Below are 9,798 nucleotides of genomic sequence, written 5' to 3'. Positions count from 1 at the left end.
GTGTTCATGCCATGCACATGCAGTAATGCTTTTACATCAGTCACTTTTTCTCGCCAGGTATCTTCTAACTATTGACATACGTGCACAAACCGAGATCAAGTTCCCTTCACGTGATTGTACCCCATGCGGAAAAGTACACAGCTGTGTTTGTTTAAGTAGAATCATGCACCACTTTTTGATGGCATTGAGTCATTTTTCTTTTTTTCTTTTTTTTTGGCTGCATCAACATGGTTGCTGTTTAAGTTCATATGACCTAAAGTTATCAGTATAAACTGGAACAGAACTGTGTTGATAATAATGATATGGCATTATGACGTGTATCAGTACTGTGCACAAAAAAACCACACAAGAAGTAAAAGAAAAAAAATCTTTTTTTTTTATTGTTTGTATAAATACAAGTGTTATTTTAGTTTGTAGTGCACAAATAATATGATTTATAAAAAAAAAAAAAAGAGACAGAGTACAATTTCTAAAATATATATTAAATGCAGATAAACATATTATTGACTTTTTAAGATATTAAGCTTAGGTATAAAATGTCATATATGATATAAACACACAAATAAATAAGTATATAAAAGTGTCCAGCACCATTTGAGCCATTTATAATAGTTTAAAAAGATTAATCATTATTTGGAAAACAACTTAAAATTATATATAAAAAAAATAAAAACAAACTATGCATATTTTTTTTTAAATCAGTTTTTGCTTTCAGTGTTGCACTCTATGACTGTGTGTCATAAATGAACTATGCTCTAATACACATACGAAACACAGATGCTGTTTAACTTAGTAAATTAGGTGAAAGGACAATAACTGACCTACTCAGGCCAGGTGAACTTGTCACATGTCACGTCATAGAGCTTGCAGCTTACAGCAGATAAATCAGAAATAAAACACTCTATACGAGAAGCCGAGTTAGTGTTACAAATGTGTAATATTACAGTGACACGAGCTTACTTACTTATAAAGGTAGAACGTAAAGCTCTACGTTTAATCCAAGTCAAGTTATAGTTACTTTTGTTGAAATGCCCATAGAACAGGTTAATGCTTATGTTACAGATACATACAGTACTGTGCAAAAGTCTAAAAGGTCATCATTTGGTCTTGCGTTTGGTCTTAAAGGTTTATTTTATGGAGTCTCCATGTGTCTCCTGTGGCTTTGGCCATCGGTCTGACCCTTGAAAATTGACGGATAACTTTTGATCGTTTCCTTATCGAACTGCACAACATCTACCTGAGACCCCTTACGCATTTTTAAACATGGGCAAGTTGTTACGTTTACTATTGCCGATGTTTACATTAATACTGTTTATTGCTTTCATTAATGCATCTTTGTTTGCACAGTACTTGTAATAATTGTAATAATTCCAAATTTTCTTTCCCCGTCATCCTAATGTTACAAAGTGCTGACACTGGAGACTCCTTCCATGAGCAAGCAAGTCCCTGTGTAAGCCGTTCTTATGTTTTAGCGAACGAGTGCAGGGATCTAAACCTGTGATATGTTTTTTTTTTCTATCAGAGCTTCTTTTACAGAGGATAAATCGGCACCTTCTGAATCAAGTATTCAACATGGTATGGCTGTACAACAGTGAAATCGCAATCCCAGGTAGTGAAGGTATGGTGACTCTCCACTCAGAATCTCATTTTTCTGTTTCCCCAGTGTTTTTCCAGAGTAGGCGGTGGTGGATTATGTGAAAGCAACACCTCTAAAGGATCATCCACTAACGCAATGGTCTCCTTCGAGACGTTACCACCATGCTCCGGGTCGCTCCTCCAGTTTCTCATCGCGCCTAAATGCGGATACTCGAATCCCAGCGGGTCGGACGGGTCGGTGTGCCAACCGCTTCTCTTTCTGCGGTACGTATGATTTTTCTGTTGCCGGAAGAACACATAGCCTGACGGCTTTGGCGAATTGCGGGCGCCTATTTTGGCTCGTCGCCGCCTGAGCAGTAGCACGTCGCCCCTGCAGGAGTCAAACACGTCGTAACGTTTGTGTCTTTTGATGCGGTGAAACCTGCAGTCCTTATCGCTGTCCTGTACCTGAGGATAGACACAGACACACGCGTCACTTAAATGTGGAGAGAATTAGATATTTGCCAGTTAAAGGTGGTATAGGATCATCGAGAGAGACGCATAAGCTGCCAATCATCATCATAAACATCATTATCGTCTTTATTCAAATAGGCCCTTGAGTCCAAACCACAACAACAGTTTCATAGCATCTGATTCTTTTTATATATGGACATAAGTGTTTGATCTATCTTCTAAATAGTGTTTAATAAAATCCAAACTAAATCTGAAACATTAATAAATCCCTAAATAAAAATCTTAGATGGAACAAATTTCAGCAAACTGATTTTTGTGATGAATAAATCTTTACTAAAAGAAATGCTGTTTGAAAAACCTTTGAATATTTTTCATGCAAATTTACTTAGAAGTGATTTGTGCGGCGTTGACTCATTCAATCGTGGCGTAACATTTATTAATTTCCTTGAACGATACTTACTGAGGTGTACAACTTTCCTTGGGAGTCCAAGCATAAGAACGCACGACTTTTTACATTGAGGACCGAGAAGCAGTTTGTATCCGGGTCCTTCCAGTATCCGAAGTGACCTGCGTGATTTCAGAGGAACATCAACGATCAGAACACGCCATGACAAAGCTCGGGAAATCTAACGAAACTCCTAACATACCTTCTGAACCTTGACGAACAGGTTCCGGAGCTCTGTCTCGGCTGATGAAATAGCTTTTTGCTTCGAGCCGTGTTGGAGTTCCTGGCTCGGCTGCGTCGGGACCGGAGGGTAAGGATGTCCGCTGCAGATGGTAACAAGTGGCTGTAGTGTGGAGTGTGAGCACAGCCCAGCAGAGGAGAGGGACTAAAAGCATGATCGGTCGGGGTGAGGGTTTGCATATGGAATCCCTGTGTACGCGTGTGTGTCTGTATTTATTTGGGTGGAAAAAAAAAAAAGTCCAAAGTTCCTATTTGCATACTGAAGTGGCCTGTAATTGGCCATCTCCTGTTTGGAGGCTGCAACTAGGGCTGACGTAACTCTGCTCAACCTGATGCAATGTTATCATATTATGTCATGTGGAACATGTGGGGGATTCACCGAGGATGTGAAGGAGCTAATGTCAGGTTTTGTAACAGTTACAACAGTCCTCGGGAGCGCAGGAAATAAATGATAGTGATAGCACTCACTGGCATTGAAATACTCTGTTATCTAAACTTTTAAACACTGGTTTTAGTTTGATAAGTCTGTAAGTCGTCCCACGCTGTAGAAAAATTTCACGCCTCACCAACTTTCTTTTGACTCACTGGACATTTAAGAACAGTGAATTCATTATTTTTAATATAATGCTGGATAGAAATAGAAATAAAAAGTAGTAATAATAATAACAACAACTTGTGTCGTAATTGTTATTTAAGTTTAGTTCAACTAACTGTTGCTCCATTATCATCTTCATTCTCCTTTATTCTGGGTAGTGCCTACCCAGGGGACGCCATGTGATAAAGGCTTGAACCAGGGACCCCGCAGCTGTAAGGCATCTCTGGTCGTAAAGCGGTAAAGTAGGAAAGGAGGTAGGTTGTAGGAAAAGATTGCGATATTCAATAAGGAAATCATCGCCCAAGAAAGTAAAATGCGCCTACTGTACTTTCTCAGGCTGCACAGTGGTACAGCGGGTATTGTAGCGCTGCCACGTGGCAGCTTTAAGGTGCCAGGTACCCGTTGAGGGGTCGCCACAGCGGACCACCCAATCTTCACACAACTCGGCACAGGTTTTTACGCCGGATATCATTTTTTGATGCAACCCTCCCATGTTATCCGGGCTGGGGACCAGCACTGGGCATTGGATGGGAATTGAACTCTGGCCTTCTGCATGGCAGCCAAGAAACCTACTACCTAACCTTCCTATTTCAATTTCATCCAGCTTCAATTTCTATTTCATCCAGCAGGGCGCTCACACACCCACACACACACACACATACTAAAGGCAATTTGGGGATCCTAATTAGCCTAATCTGCATTTCTTTGGACTGTAGGAAGAAACCGGAGTACCTGGAGGAAACCCAAGACACACAGACACCCGAGGTGGGAATCGAACTCTCGACCCTGGAGGTGCAAGGCGACAGTGCTAACCACTACACCTAGTTTATTTTATTAACAATTATTCATTTATCTTTAGCAAACTCTTCATCCTAAAATCTTTACTCTTTATCATGATTGGTGTGATTCAGGAACACATCCTGACTGTAAGTCCGGTCTCTTGCAGGACTCTTTCATGAACTCGATCACATCCTGGGGGCAACTTTGTACTTACCTGCAGGCTTTTGGTGGGTTGGGAGGAAATCAGAGAAGTGAGGGAACAAACATGGGAAACTCCATAAACGCAATAACCCGAGCTCAGGATCGAGGGGTGTTCAGGTCAAACCGGGACTTTTGATAAATTTCCCATGAATGAAGGCTAAAACCGGTTGACATTTACAGAAGACTTCAAGGCGCAGTGCTCCTTGAGGCAGTAAAACATGTGAATGATGCAGAAGGCCGTACATCTATGAATTATGATCCTGGCCTAGGAAGTCGTTCCTGTGAAATTCAGTGCCTGATCCTTGAAAAATCGACAGACTACTTGTCACCTCTTTGCAGACGAGACGCATCGTGTCTGTGGGAACTGTTCGCACAATCCTTCACCAACACCACTTGCAAATTGCAGGAACTCGGCTGGGAGTTATTGCCACATTCCCCGTACAGTCCTGACCTCACTTCAAGCCATTTTTCAACATGTTTGGGCTATTACAGGAGTTCCTGGGAGGCCGGCGTTTCAGATGTTAAACAGACAGGCAGACTGATCGTGGCGTACCAAGAAAACCTTCTACCTTGATGGTGTCCAAGCACTAGTGAAACACTGGGATAAGTGCATTAAGGTGTGTAAAGTGTATTCCTTTTAGTGTTCCAGGGTTACATGGTGTACGACCCTGATCAGGATAAAGCAGTTATTAAACATGAACATATTAAGTTTTCTTTTATAAATAAAGTGCATGCGTTCCACGCTTTGTCCAGCAGATGGTGACCAAACTGCATTTTCCTTCAGCTGTTTTCGACTCGTCACTGTTGCCTACCAAGGCCCTTGTAATGAGTTCCGAGAAATATGGATGAAGCACACGACACTGTTAAAAAACAAACTTTTATTATCCTCTCAGTAATACAGTTGACTGCTGTGCACAGCACATACGTACAAAATAAAAGTAAAACATATTTCTTATATTAGAACTCTTGACTCCTTTTTCGTTTTTTTCTTCTCCAGAAACTAAATGATCGGCGAAAAAAGTCTGTCGTCTTACAATCGTTTCAACAAATCAGAACTAAGGCAGGAGGTGAGGTATATGTTCAAAAAGAGGAGGGGAATTTAGAGGAAGCACAGTCCCCTCAGTGCAGGAATAGAAAAGCAGGAGAAAATGCTACAAGAGGCTTCACACACACATGCACATACCCTTCGTTCGCTATCTCTCACACTGCTCACGGCACTGCAGCCCGAACGGGAACAAGAAATCCAGTAAAAACCCGCAACCCATTTCATTTCATAGCCAGGTTCTTCCCCCCCCCCCCCCCCCCCCCCCCCATAGCCCTGATCATCTGCCTTGAATAAGATGATATTTGTCTAGACTAGACAGAAAATGAGAGCCAAACTGTCCTTCGGGAATTCCTGTAGATCTAGTCCCCCCCCCCCCCCCCTTTTTTTTTAAAATCCATGCTAGATTCTTTCCACACTTTTTAAAGGTGCAGTCTGTAATGTTCATAAACCTGTTAGAATCAGTTTCTAAGATATTTTTCAATGAAATACAGGAGATCCACAAAATTACCATGCATTTGTTTATACTGTGGAGGTAGGTTAACCCCGCCCCCTGGTGGAGATATGTGTCATTCCAGCTCTGTGTCAGCAGAGGGCGCTAAACATTACACAGTGCTCCTTTAATGCAACGTCATTGCTTTTTAGTTTGTTATGGGACAGCTTCAAATAAACCACATGGACAAAAATGCAGTAATTGTGATGATGAAGATTATTATTATTATTTCATTAAATTAAGTATTATCATATTGCATGCCTACATTTGGGTACAAAGATTCATTTTTTTTTTAAAGCATCCTTTTTTCCAGCTTTGATCCATCATGACCCCACTTAATATAAAGCTAATATATATATATATACATTATAAGCTAATATATATATATATGTGTATTAGAGCTGTCATGTTAATGCGTTGTGATTAATGTAGAAATTTTAACATGTTACTATTTTTTTTAAAAACAAATTAATCATTTGAACAATTTTGACTCGAATGGCCTCCCATAATCGCAGCGCGGTTACCCAACTGTCCGTGATTATGTCACTTTTAACGCGGATAATAAGATGACTGAGAAGTAAACATCACCAGGTGTACTGAACGGCAAATTTCATTATAAAAAGTTTCCAGATTGAAATTGTCTAATCAAAACTCGTGTGCTCGAGCTCCTTTCAAGGGGAAACTGTTTTTACAAGAACACATTAAACGTAAGACACTGAAAAGGCTGTGAAAGTGAGGCAGTTGACACTTTTATTGCACTTACTGGAGACCACCTGACATGAGTAAGTAACTATAACTACCTCGGTGTAACAGCACACCTAATCAATGACAAATGGCAACTGACCTCATTCACTCTGGGTGTTTTAAAAACACAAGAAAGACATTTTGCCGAAGCATGTGCTATCCAATTGCGCTAACCGAGTTGAAAAGGAGATAACGCACATGCTCACCACTATAGGAACAGACGGGGCTCACAAAAAAAAAAGTGCCGCTGCAAGGAGTCTACCATTCGAGAGATTTGAATTTGACGTTTGTTAAATGTTATGAGAATGTTTGAGACATTATAAAACTGCATAATCTGTTTCTTCTGACCGGTTTGTCATGCATTTCTTTATTCCCACATTGCACGTTTATATATCACAGACTACGACTGTGATTAACTAGATTGAATTTTTTTAAAGGTTGACCGCACTGATATAAGCATTTTGAATTTTGATATGAAATATAAAATGGATGGCCAATGAAACTATGTGGGTGTACACAGGGCTAAGGAGTATGATATCATCGTGAGAATTCTAAGTAGTTCTATAACAGTTACTGACTTGACATTTACTCCTTTTTTATTTTTACTTATTAACTTATTTATTGTCAAACTGTAGTAATTGACACATAGCGCTTGTTGTTGTTGTTGTTGTTGTTGTTGTTGCTTTGCTGGCACTTAGTCACCAAAGCTAACTATCATAATTTACACTGCAAGCATCTTAAAATACACTGATAATTATCTTTAACTTTTATGATATGATATTTTTGCCACTTCGCCCACCCCGTAGAGCTACAACATTCCCGCACCCTAGTGCCAGGCAGGGCAAAATGAGACAAAGCCATCTGGTTCCTTATGCCATGTAAGACGATCTGTTCTCAGCAGAGCTGCGGTAGAGGAACCCAGCGGTGTCTCAAACACACTGCGGATCAGAAACCCTATTCCGGCTCGTGCAGACCTTTTCCCTTGTAAAGGATATTGCAGCAAAATAATAAAAAACAATTATCGTACACGCCGTGTTTACAAGCCATGATCGGATCATTTAAACCGCCACCATAGCTGTTTGTCTTCACCCGTCCAACTTTAGCCCTAGATTTATTTATGCAGTGTTTTTCAGAGGAGATGGCAGGCTACTATTTTAGGTCGGATTGCGTAACGTGTGTGCGCGCGTGTGTGAGACCACGTGGAGGTTGCGGAGGGGGTGGGGGGTTTTCTAAAAATATATTCCCAGTTTAAGTCGTCTAATACCCTGACTTCAACTCGTAAGCCATTAAATTGATTGGATTCAGTGATGCATGAATTGTGCTGACCGAATTCTTTAAGCTGAGTCAGCTCTCCGCTTCGGTCTTTGTGTAAGTGCCTAGTATTGAAACAGATAAGCAGATAGGAAAGAAAATTTTAAAAAGACTACCATAGATTGGTTTTAAGAATAGGTTTCAGATCAAGCTTGGCATTTCGCTTTCAATGCTTTTGTGCTGCCAAAAAAATAAATAAATAATATATATATATGTTCTGCAGGAGAACCTGCTCCAGGGCTGGACAAATAACTAGCAGATTATATCTCAGCGATATCAGTTTTTCATTCACAGTTGGCCGACGGACAAGCAGCTTCAGCAGCTGTTATTTCACTCATCTAACATCCTGGGAAAGAAAAAAAATAACACTTTCCATTAAGGCTATATTTAAAAACCATTATGATTTTATAATTGTAATTATAATTATTTACATGTTGGTAATAATTGCTTATAGGCATTCTTTTTTCTAATAACGTGCAATAAGTCTTGACTTCCTTTTTAAATTAACACACATGTTCATGTTGAGTCAATATTGAAAATAATGCCATGTAAAGTAAAATACTGAACAAACTATTTATAATCAGTGCATGATTATACAGCTACTGGAAATTTTATTCTAAAGAACATTATAAGCATTTACAATGTCATCATTGGGTAAAGTGTATTCCTCAAATTATAGCTTATTATAAATAGGTTGTAAGATGCAAATGGTTTGTAAATGTTATTATTTAAAATATTTAATTATTAGTTAGTAATTACATTTATTTATTTATTTTTGAATTATTATTAGCATTGTTATGTCATACTTCATGAATATAGGCCTCGAAGACAGTGTTCCCATTATTACGTTTTTTGTTTGTATAAATATTAGTTTTATGGAAGCTCCATGTGGTCAGTGTTGTCATTTTTTTCTTTTCCTGAACCACACCACCTGATGCACTACATACTGAGTTATATGATGATACAATTTTAGGGACACTAGGGACCCCAGGCTAAAAAATTCTAGCAGACAATTTTTCTATTTATTTATTCCTGTTTTGTTACTCCGGATACATCTACTGTATAAAGAAGCAATATAACGAGCTGAATTTTATCAGAGATATCTGTTTTTAAAAGTGTTAGTGTTATACTGTGTTATGCATGCTAAATATAAAACTAGATCAAGCTACTCAATAAAACGCATCACTTCAAATCTTTGGTGTAGTCTTGGGTTTTATACTCTGGATACATTTCAAAAGACCAAAGCCTTCAAACCAGTTCAAGCAAACTGACAAATTCGACCAAGAAAGCAAACTAATCATTTCATTATCATAATCATTATTGTTTAATTACGGTACACATGTCCAACATCTTTTGTGTACCATAGTTTGTCTGTCTGTTGCTGTTTAATGTATATAGTTCTTCTGATTGCACAGTTTTAAAAGTACTCGTAATTTAGTTGTACATCGCATAATCACAAAAAAGGCGTCTTCTTTTAAGTAATTAACATCATCTAGCTAGCTGGTCATTTTGCAAAGCAAGTGAACAGCAATTGAAAATAAAGGTGTGAAAGATGGGTTTCCAGTACAGGTAGTTCCCAACTTACGACCGAGTTCCGTTCCAAGAGCACGTTCATAAGTCGAATTTGTTCTTAAGGCAGACAAATTGAGTTGGACATTTTTGACACGAATATACATACTTACTAAATCTCTGTCCCCTTTCCCCACACCACACCACACCTCTTTGCCATCCTGTGGCCTAAGGAAATGAATCTCACAGTGAAATGTGAGATGTAACAGTGTTATCTCTGCGCCTTTAAATCACAAGGAAAATCGCACACGCCAGTTTGTCCCAAAACTTTTTTCCACTGTATTGGACTGTGAACTGTCTCATTAAGGGTTTTCCAAAATTAGGATTAT

At 39.0% G+C, this 9,798-nt stretch overlaps 1 protein-coding gene across 1 annotated transcript; it reads right to left on the bottom strand.

The window, feature by feature from the left end:
• Nucleotides 1-489: 489 nt before the first annotated feature.
• LOC128532124 (uncharacterized) lies at nucleotides 490-3,303 on the bottom strand. The gene is made up of 3 exons (XM_053506349.1): nucleotides 2,697-3,303; nucleotides 2,510-2,616; nucleotides 490-2,043 (listed from the first exon to the last, which is right to left on the bottom strand). The coding sequence occupies exons 1-3, from the start codon at nucleotides 2,887-2,889 to the stop codon at nucleotides 1,636-1,638; spliced, it is 708 nt and encodes a 235-aa protein (XP_053362324.1). The 5' UTR covers nucleotides 2,890-3,303; the 3' UTR covers nucleotides 490-1,635.
• Nucleotides 3,304-9,798: the final 6,495 nt, after the last annotated feature.

This window comes from Clarias gariepinus, chromosome 10, assembly GCF_024256425.1.
Source record: "Clarias gariepinus isolate MV-2021 ecotype Netherlands chromosome 10, CGAR_prim_01v2, whole genome shotgun sequence".
NCBI classification, from domain to species: Eukaryota; Metazoa; Chordata; class Actinopteri; order Siluriformes; family Clariidae; genus Clarias; species Clarias gariepinus.
Note: the sequence above shows the minus strand (reverse complement) of the source record. Positions and strands in the feature narration are given on the sequence as shown.